The sequence below is a fragment of the Chiloscyllium plagiosum genome, chromosome 17, assembly GCF_004010195.1.
Source record: "Chiloscyllium plagiosum isolate BGI_BamShark_2017 chromosome 17, ASM401019v2, whole genome shotgun sequence".
Taxonomy (NCBI): Eukaryota; Metazoa; Chordata; class Chondrichthyes; order Orectolobiformes; family Hemiscylliidae; genus Chiloscyllium; species Chiloscyllium plagiosum.
This window is the reverse complement of record NC_057726.1, coordinates 34,043,420-34,066,402: the sequence shown is the minus strand read 5'-3', so window position 1 is coordinate 34,066,402 and position 22,983 is coordinate 34,043,420. Positions and strand designations below refer to the sequence as shown.

The window sequence follows — 22,983 nt, the reverse complement described above, 5'->3', positions numbered from 1 at the left end:
GATACATATTTACATGCTAGTTTTGTTCGTGTTCCTCAAAATTGTGGAAAAATTCTGAAATTGGAAGTGTTTGACAGACATAAAATGCCTTTCCCATATTTATGTGAGTTTCTAAAATAAGTTCAGTGCAACATATAACCTCTTCTGATATGTGTTAGCTGCTGAAATAAATAGATATGCTGAAATAATGTTCTATGACTTTGCAAAATGAATATTTTAGTTTGATATGGCCAGTCATGTGAATCAGCTATGTTATTTACGTTTAATAATATTTCTTAAGGTACGTATGGCTAAATTAGCTGATCTGAAAACCACAATATTAGAGTACAACATTCGTTCACAAATCATGAATTCTGGATTTGGCACTGATAATGCAGAGCACATTGAAAGATTGAAAGGTCTCTGCAGGGTAGCTGGACTTGGTTTGCCCAATGAGGATTCTCCCTTGAAACAGTAAGTTGTTCTAATATTGAAAATATCTTTCCAATCAATCTTGTTGTTCTCAAATATTTTAGAATAAATAGCATTCGTTCAGTTTAACATGAGAATTTCTGTTTTTCATTCAACAACATTATCTGCAAAAGGGACGTCCAGATCGATTTGCATAGTGAGCTTAATATCCTGATATACAACATAGAACACGTTCAGCAAATAATATTTGGGCATTCGTTCATTTTTTTTGCCCTCGATACATAAACATTTCTGGACAATTTTTTTTTCAGACCTGGCATTGCCTAAAATCAGCTTAAGATCAAATTAGATATGCTGAAGGTCCTACTCCTGTATTATGACAGTCTTGCAAAATGTGTGGAGAAGCAAAGTAGGTCATGTACCATGTAAGCTCCAACTATTTTGTTTTTCCTAGTCTCCAACAGCCCGAATAATTTGTAAAGAATTTGTAAAGGCCACAAGAATTGATTGGATAAGTTTTTTTTTCTCTCTGACCATCCTCCTCTGTTGTGTATTAGAGGGGGAATACTTCTCTCCTGTGCACAGCCGCAATTTGTGGACCTGGACCCTCCTGTACGTACTTGATGTGTTGGAACTACTTGTCATCTTATTAAATGGTAGAATGGGGTCCAAGGGTTAAATAGCCAATTTATATTCCTGAACTGATATGTTGATCTGGGAGTTGCATAGTCTTTCCTTTCACAAGACATGACTACTCTTGTATTTCTCTCTTAGTTCCTCTTTCTGACTCTCTTATGTGCCCTGTGCTACATACTGACAGTGAAGATATATAAATAATCCTTTATCAGTTGAACAAATCCATTAAAGCTGCCATTGGTTAGAATACTATTGTCTCAAAGTCTGAAATCACGTCCCATTCGAATTGTTGGTCATATATTATTCCAGATTTGTTGACTAGGTGACTGAAACATGAAAGCTGCTAAATCAAACTGTGGAGGTTGTGTGTCACTCAGTGAAATAAGAAAACTCTTCTGTGTACATGTTATTTAAAATTTTTTTTGGTAAGATGGCTTGCTAAACTTTTGCCCCCAGTTTTTTTTTTTTGCAAATTATTTTCTCATGTTCTTTGAGACATTACCCATTGTCTGGCTAAGAAAGTAAACTTAAAAATAAAACTTGTTGGCTGTTCATTCTTTGTGTACTTTTTCACTAGCTTCAAGTATGTATATAAATGTGGTATAGATTCATCCATTTTGTTCTTTTCAAATCCAAGTTTCTCTATAACAAGTCGGTTAAGTTCAGGAACTCATTAAAAGGAAGTATAATACAATAAAAGCCACATCCTGTTTTGATATGCAGTATGATCTGTAAAGGTTACTTAGTGCACTTCTATTAGTGCATCTGTGACATCAAACTTTCTTTTACAGGCTACATTATGATAACAAGTTAGAACATGTCACTCTCCAGAATGATGGAAACTACCATTCAGTTGTCATTTCTGAATTTTCTAGTCCAAAGAAATTTCATGTGCAATTAGTGGCAACAAGGGAAGCGTGAGTAAATATGTTTCATGTTATTCGAGTTCTGTAAAGCTTTTGAAATGTTTTACCATCTAATTTTCTATCTCTCATTCTCTCACACTGCTGTATCTGAAATCAAATGAAACGCTAAAGGTGAAAAACTAAACACCGTCTTTCCCTACCATCAGGTTTTGTGCTTTCGAAAATGAAATTAACCAAAAAGTTATGGAAAAGAAAACATTTATTTTCAATACTTCCATGCCAACTGTTGGTGACTTGTGCTTGGCATTCTGTGAAACAGAAAAGAGGTAATTATCAAGGACTTTATTCTGAATCTAGTATCTTAGCTTCTTTTGTATCTTGTCAACAAGAAAATAGGTCTCGTGTCATTACTTTTCAATCATTATTGCACATACAATAAATTAGCACAACTAAAGCTATCAGCAAAATCTCAAGGATGAGTTTTAGACCCTCTGATTAGTTCTTTATGGATTTTGTAAGAAAACCTGAAAGTTTTACCATAAGATTTTTCTGTTTTATCCACAATGCCATGGAGACCTGTGAAAGAAGAGCGGGAAATAAAAAGATGTTTGTGTCCTGACCAATAAAAGAAAACCAGAATGCTTGCTGTCATTTTAAAAATGGAACAAGCCACGTATTTACCTGACGAAGAAATTAAGAATAGGGAATGTGGGGAATAGAAAGGAACAAAAAAAGAAACATTATACTTCAGTAGCACTCGGCATTTCCTTCAGTAGTGCTGTTCTTGGGCAGAAAACTGTCCCACATTATCCAAGCTTTATAAAACAGCTAGTAGAAAGTAAGGACTGCAGATGCTAGAGATTGCTGATGAAGGACTTATGCCCGAACCATTGATTCTCCGGCTCCTCGGATGCTACCTGATCTGCTGTGCTTTTCCAGCATCATATTTTCGATTTATAAAACAGCTCCCAAATGTTCTCCCTTCAGTCTTCAACATTGTTCAAATTCACATCTGGGAGTTGTTTATCTTATAGATCATCTTCCTTTAACATTACACAACGGTTGTCTGAATGGAGAAGTGCAAGAATAGCTAAAACATGTATTTGCACTCCCTAATTTGCCACTGGGAGATTATTTGCCAACTTTTAAATTGTTTTCAATTTCATCAATTTCTAAAATGCCCAATCAAATGGATTTTAAATTCATCTGCAACATCCATGGGTGTCAAGACTAATATTTGCTATCCATCCCTAATTGCCCTTGATGTGATTAGCTTTCTAAGCTATTTCAAGGAGCAGTTTAGAATCCATCATTGTTGTGGATCGAGAATCATGTAAACCAGATTGAGAAAGGGGCCATTTTTCCTTCCCAAGACATTATTGAACCAGATGAGATTTATGATAATCAATGGCAATTTCTGCCACTATGAGTAAGAGTAAGCTTTCAATTCCAGATTTTATGAACTGAATTTGGGACGGTGGGATTTCAACACTCAGCCCCAGGGCAACCATCACTAAACCCCAACTCACATCACAACATAAAATATATGCACCAAAAGTCAGAATGGCGTTGTAGGATTGTAGTGTTAGAGGCAGTTGGAGCAAATTAGAGGATTGAAGTGACAGTGCTGTGGAGATCTTTAACCTCAGGATGAACATGCTTAAGTTTGTCGTTGGCAGAGTGAAGTGCTCTGTAAATGTGCAGATCTGGTTCTGAACATAATTGAGGCTTGAGCTGCAATTTAACTTGGCTTAAAAGGGAGAAATGCTGTAGTTTTCCCTCCAATGTGAATCTTTTGAAGCCCAACAACCAAGGTATTGCAGTTTTTAAAATTACCATCCAGAGCAAGAGGAGCAATTCAAAAGCTACAATCGACTGATTTTGTTTCTCCAAACTTCTCTTTTCCTCTCCTGATTAGAGTTGCTCTTCTGGGCACTTGCCTTGTAATGGTGGATTCGTCATGATCTCTGGTGGTGGGCTGCATCTGCCAAATTTCATTGGCTGTGCAGCTCTTGGTTCTTAGCAGTTGATGTAGTCACATGGACATGATAATGGGATACAGATGCTGAGGAGTGAAAATTTTTACTCTTGGTTGTGAATGGCAGTGTTTCGAACATTTTCTTAATTTGGAAAATTATCAAATTTCCTTTCAATTTTAGGTGGCATCGAGTGAAGATCTTGTCAATTGTTGATTCCAAAAGGATTTATGAAGTGTTCTTTATGGATTTTGGAACATGCAGCTATATTTCTTTGAACAACATTCAACCACTATTGAAAGATGCCCTTAAGCTTCCTTTTCAGGTCAGTTTAAATAACAGCATTTATAAAGAGAGAATTATTCCAATAAAATTGCAGGTAAATATAATTTAAATCACTTCTAAATAGTGCATCAAAGCTGTACACAATACTGCAGTGTGAATGTAAATCAAAGAGCCTCTCATTATTTCTGTCAAGTTTAGAGATGGTGAGATGATTCATCATGAAGCATGACTTCAACAAGATTGTCTTTATGTCGTGCCTTGCTATTATTATGGACAGTGGAGAGAAATTGATTGGATTGCTATAATTTGCTCTTGTCCACAGACTGAGGTTTTTTAAACTAATTTCTCATTTCTTTTCCATTCAAGATAGGCTGTAGTGTGTTCATTCAAACTCTATTTGGCAAATACAATTTTTAGATATCCCACAACAAACTACCTTAACGGTTAAAACAAAAGTATGGTTCGATCACTACATTCAACTGGGGATAATCGTCACCAGTCATGCATGTGCATACGCACTGGAAAGGAAACCTTGTGTGCTGGTCTTTTGTGCTTGTGGACTACAACGCCACACAGTTTAAGGGTATGACATTCCAGGGTTTTAGAATTTGTTCTTTTGTAATTCCTGCTGGAAATTTCCAGAATTTTGCCAAATGGTGATTGGTGGCTATGATTTAATCAGCAATTTCCATTTTAAAGATTAAAGAAGCAAGTATAGATCAATTTAAAGGAATTTACAATCTCTTTCAGGCCTTGGGGACCCAACACTATACATCTTTTCAAAATTAGTCTAACATTGATCTGCCAGAGTTTTGTGCATACTGTTCATGAGCTGCTCAACTGCTCTCATTACTTTATCAATCTTTTCCAGTCCTTTTTAGAGCATGTATTATCACTTTGTGCTCGATTCTATAATTTCTTCAATGAGCTTGTGTCCCTATTGATGTTCACTTTCTATTTGATAATTACCTATGCTCTGACATCGTGTTAGTATTAAATGAGGTGTTGAACTTTTTGATCTGTGTTCTAAGTCTTTGACTCTCAAGTGACTGTGGTTAATTCAAATTAGTGAATGCTCATCATTCAACTGGCCACCGAGCAGACTCTGGCTTGGAAATGATGAATGGTATGCATAGGGAGGAAGAAGCTAAATGTTGTTCATTTAAACAGAATGCTGAAATGAATATTTTGCATATGTATCTGTATTTTAAACCGTTTATTGTATGAATCAAGTCCTGTCATCAATGAGATAGACATAAATAAGTACATTTGGTTATCGAGGATGTCATGAATGTGGATCTGTCAGAGTTCTCCTTGCCCAACTTGAAGTGGATAAAACCTTTCTGTGTATAAGCATGTTGCACGTATCAAAGTCCAGAGAATTCAGACACAGAACCAAAGTTAAGAAACCCTACATAGAAGAAGTGCTGGGAGTTCAACAGCAAAATCTTTGCAGCCTCTCATTATGTAGATTGGCAAGAGCCATTTATTACAGTATTAATTTTCAAAAGTACCTGGAGCTGGATAGCCTAGCCTATAGTGACGGATTTGGATTGATAAATCTATCAATGAACCATCAAGCTAGATGATTATGAAATGTGCTCCGGAATTTTACAGACCTGCCCGTTCAGATATGAAATGCAAAGTCTGGTTAGAATAGTATCATAGAATCGCTACATGTGGAAGCAGGCCATTCAGCCCATAGAGTCTAAGCTGACCCTTGTAAGAGAAATTAAGCCTTTTTCGATCTAGAATTATTGGACTCCCACAACTCTGCCATAATTCTTAACACGTTAAAACCAACTGCAATCACAATCATATTTTGCATAAGAACTGAAGAAAGAGAAATATGAGTAAGTTTTTTTTACAGCTCTTCATGCATGATCTTCCAATCAATAAAGTCATGACTGATCTGCAACCTCAGCTTTTTTGTACCTAAAGGTTTAAGTATCCATGGATCACAGATTTGAATGCACTGAACGACTTAGCTTCCACAGTTCTATGGGCTACAGAATTCTGAAAGTTCATAATCTTCCAAATGAAGAAACTTCTCATCTTCCATTATATTCCTTCTGCCACCTTCATGCCATTCATTTAAGCAGTCTGTGTCCCTTTGCAGGCTTTTTACATTTTTTTGAAAACTTCTATTTACATTCAGCTTTGCTTTGTCACAAAACATGGGTACATTAGACATTTCTAATCAACCAGTCCAGAGATTTTACTGCACACCTCAGCAGCAAATGAGACTTGAACCCAGGCCTCCTGGCTCAGAGATAGGTATGCTACCACTATGAAAGCCCTTACACTTGTCCTATAGATATTTTAATCAACCTGTTCATAGATGTTTTAAGACATGTCTGGAGCAGGTAGGACTTGAACCCAAGCCTCCAGGTTCTGCACTGCACCACAAAAGCCCTTAGACTAGCTCCAATTAAAAACAGCTATGACTGATATGTGCACCACCCTAATAATAGTCTTTCCAGCTGATGATGACTTATTTATTCCTACTGTGTTTTTCTTTTTAACCACCCCATAACCCTTGATTTTTGTATTATATCCTTCTGAATGTCTTTTGAAAATCCATATATATGTTTTCGTCAATCTGCTACTAAGTGCTGAAAAGTGATACATTTGTCAAAAAACTATTTTCCCTTCATAAAACCACATTTGACTCTGCATAATCATGATTTTCAAAATTTCGTGTTACCACTTCCCTCTTAATGGTTTCCTCTATTTTCTAGACGAACTGCAGTTCCCTATCTGTTTCCCTACTTGCTTATTCATTCAGGGGATGTGGGGTTTGATGACTGGCCAATATTTATTGCCCTTTCTTTCACTGTCCTTGCGAATGTGGTGGTGAACTTCCTTCTTGAACTGTTATAGTTTGTTTGCTTTGGTATGCCCACAATACTAGTAGTGAGAGAGTTTTAGAGTTTTAACCAATGATACTGAAAGAATTGCAATCCATTTCTGAGCCAGGATGGTGAGCACTTTGGAGAATAATTTGCAGTTGGTACTGTTGCCATGTATCTTCTGCCCTTGTCCTTCTAGATGATTGTGGTTGTGGATTTGGGAGTTTCAGCAGTTTGTCTTATAGATAGTACACTGCTGCTCCTGACTGTCACTGGTGAAGGAAGTGAATGTTTGTAGATGTGGTGCTGATCAAGTGGACTACTTTGTCCTGGATGATGTAAAGCTTCTTGAGTGTTGTTGGAGCTGCAATAATCCAAACAAAGGGAGTATTCCATCACACTACTGATTTATGCCTTGTAGATGGAGGACAGACTTTTGGAAGTTAAGAAATGAGTTACTCACCTCAGCATTGCTTGTCTCTGACCTGATCTTCTAGCAATGGTATTTATATAGCTCGCTGAGTTCTGTCTCTCCCCACACTTCAGTTATGTGCCATCCTTCATGGCATCATCAAAATCACATTCAATTCCATGTAATTGAATGCTATCAGCATAGACGTGCTAATCATCCTTCTTGACACCTTCCACTGTCTAATTGACTGTTGTTTGCTTGACATCTATATTCCAATAAACATTGAGAAAGAATCGCTGTTCGTCCACATCACAGCCTCAGGTGATGGTGGAAGTGAAGATTGAAGTAGACTGTTCGGAACCTTGACATTTTATTTGATCCTAAGCTGAGTTTTTAACTCCATATTCCTCCATATTGAATGCCACATTCTTCTGTCACAGTAACATTTCCCATCTTTGGCCTTAATGCAGTTCATCTGCTTCTGAATCCCTCATCTGTACTTTTTTAACCTTTTAAAATTGGCAATTCTAAAGCTCTTCTGGCAGACATTTTAATATTTTCATTTCCTGTATACTTTAAACACATGCAAAAATTTGCAGTCATATTCAGCTTGCACTAAACTCTGTTCGCACCTCATCATTGTACGCATTGACCTACATCATCTCCCAGTTTAGCAATTCCTCAGTTTTTATTTTGGGGTGTCGTTTCCCCAACCCTCCATACTGCTTCTACATCTTATGGTTTTGTTGTTTTCCCGACAAACCTTCCAAGACTCTTCCATTTCTTCAATTTTGGGCCTTTTCTACAACCTTGATGACTTTTGCACCACCACGGATGGCTATGTTTGCAGCTACGTTAACACTAAGCTCTGGAATTACCTTTTTACATGTCTCTTGTACTTTAAGATGCTGTTTAGAATTTACTACTTTCAGTCTACTTCAGCCTCAGATGATGGTGGAAGTGAAGATTGTGATGTGGACTAACAGCTCCTGTAAACCACTTTGGTCCAAGTGTTCAATAGGAGTGCATTACTACGTTGACAAATTTTACATGCACCTAACTGTCCTTTTATGATCAATTGTTTTAATTTTCCTTTAATCTGTTTGTAGTGCTAATCTTGAAGTCATTGCATTGCTTAACTGTGGCCTTCCAGTTTTAAATGTGGTTATGATTGTGGATTAATGAAACTAATCTTGATTATCTTGGTATTGCAGGCCATCTGCTGTTCATTATTTGGTGTGGAGCCCATGGAAAAACTCTGCAGTCAGGAGATTAAAGAGTGGTCCTGCACTTCTTTGCAGGATAAGGAACTCCAAGTGAAAGTAATTGAACAAAGTAGAAATGATCTAAGTAAGTTGTTATTAATGGTATCTGAAAATATAAAAGCTGTTATTTCAGCAATTTCAGTTCCCAGAATTAAATTATTTGTTTATAAAAACATTTTTAATTTTTAAAAGAAATTTGCATTGGGAGGTATTCATCAATCCAATATGTGGATATGCTTTTTGGTCCACGGCTCCAGTTAAATTTCAACTGGCCATTAACACTGAAACTTCAAGTTCTCATTGTAGAATTGGACATTGTAATTTTTAAAGTAAAAACTTTTACATTTCTGAAAGTTTTCAAAGATGAAGAATTGCTGAGTAATCGAGAATTGTGGGAATTTTGCTATAAATCTGGTTTGGATGCTGTGAACTCATCATTCCAGAGGGCTGGGCTGATTTTCTGATATGGGTTCAAATTACACCACAGCAGCTGGTGACCATGAACGACCATTGATTGTCATAAAATATCATCTGGTTCACTAACGTCGTTTTAAGGAAGGAAGTTTGCTGTTATTACTCTCAATAAAGTTGTTTGTCAGCTGCTTTCCAAAATAGCGAAAGTGAGGACTGCAAATGCTGGAGATCAGAGTCGAGAGTGTGGTGCTGGAAAAGCACAGCAGGTCAGGCAGCATCCGAGGAGCAGGAGAATCGATGTTTCAGGCAAAAGTCCTTCATCAGCCTTCCAAAATGGGCTAGGAAGCCACTTAGCTCACGGGCAATTAAAGATGCGCAACAAATACTGGCCTTGCCAACAACACCCTCGTTCCCATGAAAAAAATGAAGAAAATAATCGCTTTCGTGTTGGTCTCTGGAGCATACAAAAATTACCTTCTCTATAGCCTAGCATGCAAATAGATTTATTTGAAGATGGACACTACTTTTAAAAATATACCTGCTCTAAATGCTGGTATCTTGCCCTTGACAATATGTTAATGTGCGCTTAGGCCTCTGTAGTATATGTGGTGAAAGTACTTCCATGATATTAGCTGGGAAGTTCACAATGATATGGGCCAAATGTTGGCAAATGGGACTAGATTAATTTAGGACATCTGATTGGCATGGATGAGTTGGACGGAAGAGTCTGTCTCTATGCTGTCCAACTCTCACTCCAGATTTGCCCAAGGTTGGGATGGAGAGAACGTAGAAGTGCTGGTGTTCATATTTTCAAATTTGTTGCTTGAGATCAGAAGCCTTATACAGTGGGGACATGGCAAAATTTGGGTATGTATTGTGCGCAACTTAACAATCATTATCAAAAGTCATAAAGATGCAGAATTAGTCTATCCAACCCATCAAACCTATGCTGACTCTCTATAGAACATTACACTTTGTTTATTTTCTGTAAATGCACCTGTCCCATTTTCATTTGAATTCATTATCTCCACATCCACCACTATTGGAGGAAGTGAGTTGTCAGTCAATATCACTCCATTCCACCGCTTTCATTGGAAGTTATGAGTTTCTGGATTATTATGAGTTTCATTATGAGTTCTTGATTATTACCACTCACTGCCTGAAATATGTTCTTCATTATCTCCCCTCACCCTTCTGTACCTCTTGCCCCAAATCTGAAATTTGTGTACCCTAGTCAAGCTGTCAGTTAATAGAAAATTTGTCCTTGTTTACTTTATCTAAACATGTCATTAATCTTGTGCACTTTTATCATATCACCTCTACTCCCAAGAGAAAAACTTTAGCTTTAGACCATAAGAAATAGGAGCAGGTGTAGGTCACTTGGTCCATCATTCACTAAGGTTATGGCTGATCTGATTGAGGCAAATTCTACTTTGCTGCCCCATAATTCTTAACTCCTGTTGATCAAATGTTTGTCTGATTCAATCCTATCCATATTGTGACCCAGCCTCCACTGTTCTCGGTGAAAGAGAATTCCTATGACATTCTGTAAAGAAATATCTCAAACCCATCTGAAATGAGAGACCCCAATTTTTAAACTGTGCCTAGTCCTAGATTCTCCTATGAGAAGAAACATCCTCCCAGCATTTGTCCGATCATGACTCTTTGGTATGTTGTATGTTTCAACATAACCATCTTTATTCTTCTAAATTCCAGTTAGAACGGTTCCAGTGTATTTACCCTTTTGTCATAAGACTATCTTTTATTGATGGAAATCAGCCTAGTGAACCTTCTCTGATCAACTTACAATGCAGTTGTATCCTTACTTAAGTCAGGAGACAAAACTGTACATGATACTCCAGTTGTGATTTTACCACTGTCCTATACAGCTTTATTAAGGCTTGCTTTTATGTTCCAGTTTCCTTGCAAAATGTGTTAAACTTTCGGTTTGCCTTCCTAATTTCTTGATCTGTATGTATACCTTAACGTTTTGTTCAAGCACAGCCAGGCTGCCCTGTGTTGCAGCATTCCCCAGTCTCTCGGGGAGATTGTTGCATAATTGTTGTTGGATTTTGATGCTGAAATTTGAATTAATTTAATAAATCTGAAATGTAAAGCTAAGCTCAATAATGGTAACCATGATAGCCATAATTTTGACTGTTGTAAAAATCCATCTAGTTTGCTGATAGGGTTTAGGGCAAAAGATCTGCTGTTCTTACCTGGTCTGGTCTACATAATACACAAGATATACAGCAATGTAATTGACTCTTAAACACTCTCTCAAATGGCATAGCAAGCCCTTAGTTCAAGGGTAATTTAGATTGGACAATTGCTAGCTTTAGCAGTAATTCCCACTTTCCACGAAGGAGTTTTTAAAAAAAAAAAGCATCTGTCCATTTAAATGTTTCATTTATCTCTTCTCCCACATTATGCCCCATCAACCAATTTTTTTGCCCATTCACTAAACCTATCTCTTTGTAGATGCACTGTCCTTCTTACAACTTAGTTTCTTATTTCCTTCCTTTATCCAATGCACTGAATTTCAGGCATGGCATCATGTTAAACTCTTTGTCACCTTCATCTCTGGACCTACCTTTTTGGGGCAAGAGTCTTCTACTTGCTCCACAGACCTTTTCGGCCATCTCTACTGTTTCTCAACCTGGATCAATCACCATCCTGTTGGTTTCTTACCATTTTTGATTTTGTCATTGAAAACTGTCAGTGTCACAGAAGCCACCCTGATTTTTGTTTCCATCACTTACGGACTTCCATCACTCTGAACGTGCTGCTTCCTTTCTCTCCTGACTTTTTTTTAATCAAACCTGCAAGCCACATTGTGCTGTTGTCATCTTGTATAACAATCTCTTCCTTGCAGAGACTGACTGCCAACTCTTAGACACTAATGTTATTTTCCCTGGACCATTCTCCACCACTGAATGTCAAGCTATTGTTTCAAGGACTGTCACTACCTCCTCTCATCTAGAGATGTTCCTCAGAACTTTTCTATTTTTATAGTTCACTTATTCTGTGAAGAGTCGAGGCTCCAGCATTGAATCTTGTGTAATTAGTTTAAGATGCTTCTATAAAATTTCCCTGATCACTTTGTAGCATCGATTAGCCAATTTATTTTAAATATGATCTGTTGTCTACAGAGAAATGCTATATTAATATATTGTTAAACTATTCCCTTTGTACTTTGAAAACTTTGTTTTCCTTTGTAGCTGATACCATATGCTATTATGTTGTTGTGCGAGATCCCTCTAATGCTGGCTCTGAAAAACTGGCAGAACAGATGCTATCTAAAGGACAAGGCATCGGGCCACCTGCAATTTTAAACCAATTGTTTTCAGAAGAAGTTGTGGAAAGTAAAGAAACCAGCTACATTTCATACCTCTGTTCTTTGGTTTGTGCACTTTTAGGAGATCAGAATTGTAAGTGATGCTCACATATAGCTATAAAATTAGTTAGCTACTCTGGCTTAAGTTGAAAATTTTAAAATGTTGGCCAAATGCAACTTTCTTCTAAAGGAAATTCACTTAATATATGATTTATTATATACTATTGCAATGCATCCCAAATTGTTTCCAACTATGATTCAATGTCAAAGATTGAAGATTGTTCCAACCACTCAGTGAGAACTGAAAGTGAGTTGAGGGCCTGAGAGCAGGTGTCTGTTGGAGAGCATTCACAGCTGCTTTATCTCAGTCGGAGCTGTACAGTGACAATGCTACTTTGCAGCTCAAGACCCCAAAATTTTAGCTCCGATCCCCACTTGGCATCTCAATCCTCACTTTGCTAAGTCCTGTACTATTATATCAGCATCGCAAAAGTTAATATTGAGCTGAAGTCGTAATTTTAAGAGGATGTTAAGCAGGGATTTGGTAAGAAGCTCATTGTTGCCTCTGCCTCACCTCATCTGGTCCTGAAGCCCTTCTCTGTTATCTGGATGTTTGAGTATTCTGATTCTCTCCTGGCTGGTCTTCCTTGAAGCCTCTGCAAACTTGAACTCCTTCAAATCTCAACTGCCCATGTCCTCTTCATCCATTACCTCAGCTTATTGATCAAAATTAGCTCTCCCTCAGCCTTTGTTGACACATTTTAAAATGCTTTTTTAAAAACCTATCTTTGACTAAAACTTTGGTCACCACCGCTAATATCTTTGAGCGGCTTGGTGTTGAATTTTGTTTGATAGTACTCTGAAGCCCTTAGGTATATTTACCATATCAAAGGAAATATCAAAACATAGGAATCACATATTCTATTTTTGAATTCTGAATAAACTTTAGATCTGCACAAAGAAATATTTTTACTGTTAATAAACCAGCCCAAACTCATGTTTGTGAGGCTATTTCCCCAACATTTCATATGGTATTGCTCATCGATATGATTTATAAATCAGGAACAGGAATGATATTCAGCCCTCCTAGGCCTTTGCTGCTATTGAGTGGATTATAACTGATCTAAACCTTAAGTCTTTCTTCTTAGCTGTTTCTTTAACCCTCACCTACATTGCCATCAACAATAAGTCAATTTGAGGTTTGAAGTTGTTCAATTACTGAGCCTAAACAGCACTTCTTAGGGGTGGAGTGAAGGGTTCTAGTTTCCCACCATCTTCATTTAAAGTGTTTCCTATCCACAATTTAAGTGGTTTTCAATCATTTCCTCATGTTTTGGATTCTCCTAGAGTTTTTAAAATCAATTTAAGCACTAAGCAAGACCATCACTTAACTTATAAGACTAGATTGTAAGATTAGCCTTTTTAGCTGTAGCATAATTATGGGAATTTGTGATAAGCTGCTCCTCAAGCTAATATACCCCTCCTTATGGAAAGTACTTAGGACTGGGCACTGCTCCAAAAGCCTAAACTGAGCTTTATTTAACTGTACCATCCCTTTCACTTCTTTGTATTTTGACTTTTGAGAAAAAGGCCATTAGCTTTTTAAATTGCATTTTCTTCTGATCGACTAGCTTTTAGTCAATTCTGTTAGATTACTGAACTTGATTTTAGAGCAGGGGAGCATGACCTGTGGGAATCCCTGGTAATTAAAATGATTAGTTTTTTTCAGGATTACACAATAAAATGTTATTTGTAATTTCAAATAACTTGTTTTATGAAACGATGTAAATGGATGGCCTTGCTCCATTAGATTCTTGCAAAAGAATCCAGTCTGAGCATATTTGTTTTTTTTATCTTAAAGCATCATCATTAAGAACCACAATAGTGGAGGAACTCCAAAACAATGTGCTACAATATTCTGCAGAAAGTGCATCAGAATCAGGTTTACATTTCCTATGCAGGTTGCTCAGATTCCTGACTTTTCCAAAAGAACAAGCTGATGTAATAATTGCAAAAGCTCATTTGATCAGGATGCAAGTAAGGTAAGATCATTTTAAATATTAGGCTATCTCCATTGGCTGAGAATCTGAGCACATTTAAGTTTGTTTCAAAATATGCTAATTTGTCAAATTAAATTAGTGCCCTGATCCTGAACTATTGGGAGCAGCCAGATAACAATGATCTTGCCTTGATTATACAATTAATGGATAGCGGGTGTGCTCATATCCAGTTAAGGATGGCATGCAGACTCAAAATTAGTGACTGAATAGGAGATCCTGCAGAGCAGGGAGAACAAATGCTTTGTTGCTGGTAATGAAGATAAAGGATACTTTAATCTTGAGATATACTCTCAATGCATTTAAATATTTGAACTAATAAGAAGCCTCAGCTGCTGGGTTAACACTGAAGAGGAAATACCTCAAGATGAACTGCAGCCAGAGGGGTGGTGATTGTGACTTGGCATCTTGAAGTACTGGTCGTTTCCACTTCTGCTGAGAGGCTGCCGGTAAACAGTGTAGCACTGTGCTCCTGCTAGACTTTGTTTCTACATTAAGGTAAAAATTATATCCTTGATGACTAGAACATGCAGTTACAAGATGACGTCCATTCACTATAAAATAGTACTCATTGCAAAGCCATCCATACATGTGATGAGTTCAATTTTCTTTTTTTTTGTCTTTGTAATGATTCTAGTCGCACACCATCGTAAATAATGTGCCCAAGGACCTCTTTTAGGTTTGCCGTTTAACTTCCAGGTAAAGAGTGGGTCTTACCATTGGGGCACTCTGCACCTGATTCATGCTATGGCCAATGTTCTTGCGACCAACTTAATTAGACTGGATTTTATATCGAAGAGTAGAGTAAGGTAAAAGAAAAATATAGTAATATGGAAAATCAGGGTCAGAGAATGGCAGGAAGGACTCGAGGGAAACAGATACAGTAATAGACCAACCATTAAGACTAGATATTACAAAGACAATTAAATGACAAAACTAAAGGATCTGTATCTGAATGTGTTTAGCATTTATAACCTGGTAAATTGATAGTGTATATTGTAATGAACTGTTTGTTTATTTATTTCAGATATTATTTCAGGATAACTAGGATTGGATCATTATGTTGAGAAGCATTAAAAAAAAATAACAAGCTAGGTAAAAGTGGAGTCATAACACTGTTATTCAAGGATGACATTAGTTCAATGGTTGGAAATTATCTTACTTTGGAGATTAGGATGTAAAATTGATTTGAATGGTGAGAAACAGCAGGGGAGTGTGGTCGACAGGACCCCAAAAGGTACCACAATGTGAGACAAAATATACACAAAGAAATATTGGGTATTTTGATAAAGATGCAGCAAGATTCATAGATGAATTTACTCTACATATAAATTGGAAAATTTAGATTGGCAGTAGTAGCATGGATGAGGGGTTCACTGGAGGCATTTTGAGGGAATTTTCTTAGCGCAGCAAGTTTTGGAATCAACCAAAGAGCAGGCCATATTAGACTTGACGTTGTGTAATGTGACAGCATTCATTGACAATCTGAGTTAAGGCACCTGTAGGTAGCAGAGAGCATAGTGATTGAATTTTGCATCCAGTTTGAAAGGAAAGAAGAGTGGGTCTAAGGTTGGTGTTTCAAAACTAAATAAGTAAAACTCTGAGCCAACTAAATTGAACTAACATACTAAGCTAGGGGATAGAACAACAAAAACACAGTGGCAGACATTTGAGAGATATTTCAAAATTCTCTTAAGGGAGGGCCCACCATCTGAGGTTAACTAGAGAAGTTACTGAAAGTAGTTAACTTAAGGAAAAAGCACATGGCTATTCAGAGATGAGTGACAGGCTCTGATGATTGGTCAGAATATAAAGAATGGTAGAAAATGACTGAAAGGCAGGAAGAAATTCAAGTATCAGCGAAAGCTGGCTAGAAATGTAAAACTGATAGCAAGAGTTTCTTCCAGGTTCTTAAACAAGGAAAAGAGTAAGTAATAAGAGTTTGGCAAGTATGTGATGAAGTGCACATTAGGAAGTTGCAGATGAATACAGATAGGATGAGTGAGCAGAAAAAAAATCTGGCAATGCATAATGTGGGAAAATATGAAGTTATTCCCTTTGGTAGGAGGAATATAAACAGCAGAGTATTATTGAAGTGAAAATCAACTTCAGAATTCCAAGTGCAGAGGGATTTTGGTGTTTTGGTACAGGAATCGGGGGAAAAGAAAATTGTGTAGGTACAGCACACGATCAAAAAGGCTACTGAGCTGCTTTATCACAGGAAGAATTTAAACGTAAAAGTAAAGATGTTTTATTTCAGTTTGACATCTCCAGTAGTGTACAATTTAAGTAATCATACTTAAGAATGTAAATGTGTTGGAGGCATTTAAGTACTAACTTGATACCTGGAATGAGCAAGTCCTGTTAGGAAGATAGGTTGGATAGACTGAGCGTGTTTCCACTGGAGTTTGGAAGAGTAATAGGTAACTTGATTAAAGTGTACAAAATGAATGGTCTTAACAAACTAGGCATGGAAAAAATGTTTCATCTGGTTCAGTCCAAATCTAGGGGACACTAATTTAAGTATTTTTTTTAATTAAGCTGTTCAGCTATGCTGTAACAAACCTCTGGAGCAAGTGGGACTAAAATATGGGCATCTTGGTTCAGATGTAGGGAAACTACCATTGCACCACAAGAGCCCTCCTACTTTTGATGTCTCTGTGCCCACGGGCTTAATGTTAAATAGTTTTAAAATTAGGGTTTGCCCTTTTAGAGACAGAAATGAGGAGACAGTGTTTTCCTGAGTGTTGCGGGCTTTGGAACTATTTACCTCAGGAGGTGGAGTATTTGGTGGATAAATTCTTGTTAGGCATGGGAATCGAGGGTTAGCAAGGTATATGGGAATTTGAAATTTGAAACACAAGCAGTCAGCCATGATCTTATTAAATAGCAGGCTCAAAGGACCAAATGCTGGAAATGTGTTGCTGGAAAAGCGCAGCAGGTCAGGCAGCATCCAGGGAACAGGAGAATCGACGTTTCGGGCATAAGCCCCTCTTCCATTTCCAGCTCTGATCTCCAGCATCTGCAGACCTCACTTTCTCCTCAAAGGACCAAATGGCCTACTTCCACTTCTATTATCGGATATACATTTGTCATGTCTTTTCATTGAACATTCTCAATACCTGTGTTTGCCATGACTCTAATCTTGTTCTTAACAAGACAAATTGTGTACCCCAATTCTGTCAATCTTTTTAATGTACTTTGGAAATATTTTGTGATGTCCTCATCCTCACTTCGAGCTTCTACAATGTGACCAGATATCCCCCTGAAGATTTCAAATGGGTTGCTGGACACTTCAGTAAAATAAAAGTGGTTTTAAGTCAGTAAAGTGTTAGAAAACAATGTAAGAGGCTTCATTCTGCATAAACAAAATAAATTAAATCAGATAAGCAGCAACTTCTACAAATCTATTCAGCTACACAACTAGTATCAAATAAATGTTATATTTTTGTTCTATAGCCTCTTCAGGCATGACAGCAGGACCTTTACAATACCACAGTATTGCTTGCACATTCCTTTGTTAATTGTACAGCTTGGCATGCAGAAACACAGTCTGAGAACGTTTAGAAATATAATTATTTATCAATCGTGTCTGTATCGGTTGGAACAATCTAAAACTCACTCCATTCTGACTTCATTTATATTGTGTTGTGTCATCCGATGTAACAATGTTAATTTTACCTGATAAAATTATGGAAATTGCTCCTGGATAATCGAAGTTTAATTCTGTAAAAATACCTCAACTATTTCAAATCATTTAAATTGCTCTGAGTTAAATATACTTTAGAATTGATTTTTCAGTTATTTTGTTGCAGAGATCTGGATGAAATCAAAGAAGAGAAAGGAATTTATGTACTTGTGAATTTACTTCAGGGTAAGAACAAATCTCTATCTGTTTTTACTAATAAAGAATTCTAGTCATCTAATTCACAATCTTGTACAGTGTTATAATTTAAATTCTCCAGATTGTTGAAGCCATTCCTCATTGCTCTTAACTCTGTCTGGTTTTAGGTGTGACTAGTGCAGAACTGCAGGAAAGCACATGTGTTGCACTTGGAATTCTAAGTGAAAACACCGACCTGCGCATTCCTATAATTGATGCCAATGCATTGAAGTACTTTTACCAATTATTGAAAATGCCAATTGAAACTAATGTGTGGGAAGCTATTCTTGGAGCTTTAGATGCACTTCTTTGCTCTAGCAGGTATAAAAGAGTGGTTTAATAGTATCTTCCTTTATAGAATAGTAGCTTCAATAGAAGAAAATTCTCTGAATCTTAATGTTTAGGAGGTTTGTGTTCAGATTAGAAGGAAGTAATCGATGAATTACCATTCTTTTCTTCCAATCTGTGAAGAAATTCTGAAATTAAGTAGAGAGATGTAAGTCATCCAAAAATGCATTTCCTTGAGTGCATTTTAAATTTGCCTACCCTGCCTAAATATCTGCCTAAACACCTTTCTTAAATCCCTCCCAATTAATCTTCCTCATTTTCTTTCTTTCCCTTGTCTTTTTCCTTAGCTCTGATTCCATTATCTTTCTCCATCTTTTCTCTGTTCCAGTTCCCTTTTCTCCCTCTTCTGTCTTCTGCTAATGAGATTTAAAGGGATTAGTATGTATTATATATTAAAAATATATATTACTAATATATTAGTATGTATTATGTATTAGTATGTTTTATATATTAAACTTGCTTTATTTCCATTAGGCCAGTTAGTTTACTGAGTTAGAACTTGCAATTTTTCTGCAGTATTAAGTTTCAATGATTTTTGTTTTGGTCCCCTGTCTATCTATATTCCTGACTTTGCTCTTTCTGTGAAACCAATTGGTGAAGTTCCATGAGCACTGATTATAATAAACTCCCCTGCCCCAACTCCAAATCTTACCATCATTTCTCTTGAGTGATGCTGTTCATTTCTGAGCCTTTATAGTAAGGTTTAGCAGACTTGATTCTCAGTCCTTGATGTCAGCAAATTTGCAGTACCATTTGAAGTTGCTTTTATAATATCTAGTCTGGATGGCACATATGCAAGACATTTGAATCCATTGCCTAATGGAACTCCCAAGAAGTAGATGATTTCCCCATTTCATAAAAGAGTTGATCAAGTCTTGAAGGTACTGAAAATACATAGTACAATGTGGGACTGGACAGGTTATAGCACAGAGCTTTAACTTGTGTCACCTCAGCATAAACAGTAGAACAATGGCATGAAAGTCGCTCACCAGCTCATTCAGGCAATCACTTTAGCAGGTGTCATCACACAATGCCAGGTTATAGTCCAACAGGTTTACTTAGAAACACTAGCTTTTGGAGCACTGTTTCTTCTTCAGATGGTTGTGATACGTATATCGACGTATCATTGTATCACTGTAATCTTTTGCTATAAACTCTGTGTCTTGTGATTCTGCTTCACAACCACCTGAAGAAGAACAGTGTTTTAAAAGCTCGTGCTTCCAAATAAACCTGTTGGACTATAACCTGGTGTGGTGTGATTTTTAACTTTGTCCACCCCGGTTCTCCAAATCACGGCTGCCATCTACAAAGTTTGCCTATTTTATTTTTCAAGCCTTGAAGTGAAAAGTAAAAATCTATACCATGGAGTAAACCCAGTATGGAAAAGAGAGACTGGGATTGCAGAACATGGATTGCTTTGCATCAAGGAATAATTGAGTTTGGTGTCATTAGATCTTTTTAAAGAAAGATTGGTTAAATGTTTGCAGCAAAGGTAAACACAAAGCTGTCAGCAGAGAGCATGACACTGATTAGTATTTACTAGTGACTATAATAATAAAAAAACAAGAACATATTGGGGTCTGTATGTATGATAGCTATTATTGTTTCTATAGTTTAAAATCCATGGTCTTTTGGTTGCCCTCTTCTCAATAACTTTACTTCAGACAGTTTCATGATTGATGATGTTTTGGAAGTCAAAATCAACATGACAATTTTGAGAATAAAGTAAGTCCTCAAAGTTGTCTTCCTGAAAATAAAAATTCTAAATAACACAGCCTTTGATGAATGATCGGTTTGTATTCGAACATTGCACCCTATGTTAAAACAAGATAAGACTCCTTTGGACATTTCTTAGCTGGAAAAGCAAATGTGTAAGTTGAAATACTGTACCATACATGTACAGCATTGTCCATTCTTAGCTGAAATATTTTATTAAATTTGATAAGCCACTAAGTATTGAGGAAATACTGTATAAATTGAAGGAAGAATAGTGCAAGGTTGTGGGAAGAGGGGAAGGGATTACACCTAGTTGGATAGCTATTCCAAAAAGCAAGCTCAGGCATAAATAAGCTGAATGGCTTCCTTCTGTACTGTGTTATTTGATTAGCTTACGATGAACAGCTGCAGAGAAGCCCTTAAGTCTGGTCCTCTGACTCTTTCCTTAAACTTCACAGACTCTCTCTGCCATGTTTTCTTCTCCGGTTCAGAAATCATATTACCCAAGGGAGGCAAGTTAAATGCATTTTCCATAGAAATATTTTGGCAACATTACAATCTTTGAGCACTGCATTATGTTTTTATATTTATTCCCACATTGTATTTAGTTGCCTCAATGATTTTCTACCCAAATATTCTTCAACTTTAAAGAAAACATTAAATCCTATTTCATGCACAAGTCCTTCAGAGTGGGTTCCAACATTGAAATTCGCAGAATCATGTCAATCAGATTTTTGTTCATTTACTCAAAGTAGATCTTGGATGAAGCTGAATTTGGTCAGCAAGATGAGGTAAAAACAAAAGTTGCAACACAAAATCATAAAAACAGACCCAAAGAATAAACAATTTTTAAAACAAATCTGCATTAGGAAGCAAAGTAATGTGGGGATTTACTGTAGTTTTTAACACAATACTGCAACTTTTCCAGAGTTTGTGAAGAAATTGAACAGCAAGAGATTATATGTCACCCTTGTGCGAAGATTGAACAATCTTCAAAGGATAAGGTAAAATTAGATGTTAATTTAATTTTGTGTGAAACAGTTATAGAGGCAATGAAAATATACCAATTATTGTCAGATCATACATGAGTTTTACAAAACACTTGTAAAGCTGCATGCCATCTGGTTAGTTTCTGGCATTCACCATCTAAATTGATAGCGCAAACAAATCGCAGCAGAAAAAAATCTAGGTAAGTTGCGTGTGACAACTTACTTGAAGGGAAATCCCAAGGTACAAGTTACTTAATAGTGCTGCAGTACATTTTGCTAATAAGAAAGGTACTTTGGAGAGTCAAAAATACCGTGAATAGGAATTTTAGTTGAATATCTTTTATTTATTCTCATAAAGCCTCTTTTGTTTCGTCTCTTGTATAATCTCTGAATGCAGTACTTTTTTTATTAGACTGGTTAACAGGACAATTTCTTTCTCTTTTAGTCACAATATTTAGGACAGTGTACATACTAAAGCCCATCTTACATGCTACCAATCTTTTTCTCAAATAAAGTCTCGTAAGCGGTTCATGATTGGCCAAATATGACTTATTTCCTCCTCGTGAGGAATCACATCCTTGCTTGTCTCTGCAGTAACTTTATCTTGGGGTGATTTGAAGCTCAAAGTTTAGAGAATCATAGATGCGAACCAGCGGTCCACTAATGATGCTGCTAGTGTGTTGAGTGGTCTTTACCAAGTTATCTTGAGGTAGCATTTAGGTAACAATGGTTAGGTAGAATGATGGTGGAAGTTGGTAATGAGCAATCTAAAGTAAGATTAATCAAGTGGCAGGGAGTAACAATATGGCAAGAACTGAGTTGGGCCAGATAGACTGAAACCACAAGTGTGGGGAAAACAGAGCAATGGGCTAACTTCAAAGCAGAGATGGTTCAGACGAGGTAGGGCAAACAAGTCCAGACTTCCCTGGAGGACAGGACAAATAGAAATTATAGAAAAATAATGTCTTTGTGACAGGTGTCAAAGAGAAAATACAGTTAAGAATCAAGCTGAATACAGAAGAGAGGGGAGAAAGTGAGGTCTGCAGATGCTGGAGATCAGAGCTGAAAATGTGTTGCTGGAAAAGCGCAGCAGGTCAGGCAGCATCCAGGGAACAGGAGAATCGACGCTTCGGGCATAAGCCCTTCTTCAGGAAGAAGGGCTTATGCCCGAAACGTCGATTCTCCTGTTCCCTGGATGCTGCCTGACCTGCTGCGCTTTTCCAGCAACACATTTTCAGCTACAGAAGAGAGGGGGAAAGCAAATAAGAAAACAAAGGGGGTTCTCTAAAAAGACTGATATCTTACATCCAGGGAAATCCAAAAGTCTTGCAGAGGCACATAACTAATAAAAGGGTGGTGAAAGGAGGATCAGGTCAATTCTGTACCAGAAAAGAGGATTTACATATGATGACCGGAGGCATGGACAAGGGGAGCAAATGAATACTCTGCTTCTATCATTACCTATTAGCCAGATGCTGCCCAGTCTATAGTGACAGCGAAGGAAACTCTGTTACTAGAAAGGTTTAAAATTGACAA

At 37.0% G+C, this 22,983-nt stretch overlaps 1 protein-coding gene across 1 annotated transcript in view; it reads left to right on the top strand.

Moving 5' to 3' along the window:
• Positions 1–22,983, top strand: part of tdrd12 (tudor domain containing 12) — a 145,632-nt gene that overhangs the window by 104,462 nt on the left and 18,187 nt on the right. Inside the window, exons 25-34 of the mRNA XM_043707523.1 lie at positions 281–453; positions 1,839–1,964; positions 2,120–2,239; positions 4,073–4,214; positions 8,653–8,788; positions 12,339–12,548; positions 14,316–14,496; positions 18,327–18,385; positions 18,523–18,715; positions 21,387–21,462. Coding sequence (XP_043563458.1) covers positions 281–453; positions 1,839–1,964; positions 2,120–2,239; positions 4,073–4,214; positions 8,653–8,788; positions 12,339–12,548; positions 14,316–14,496; positions 18,327–18,385; positions 18,523–18,715; positions 21,387–21,462 — 1,416 coding nt within the window. The remainder of the gene's footprint in view (positions 1–280; positions 454–1,838; positions 1,965–2,119; positions 2,240–4,072; positions 4,215–8,652; positions 8,789–12,338; positions 12,549–14,315; positions 14,497–18,326; positions 18,386–18,522; positions 18,716–21,386; positions 21,463–22,983) is intronic.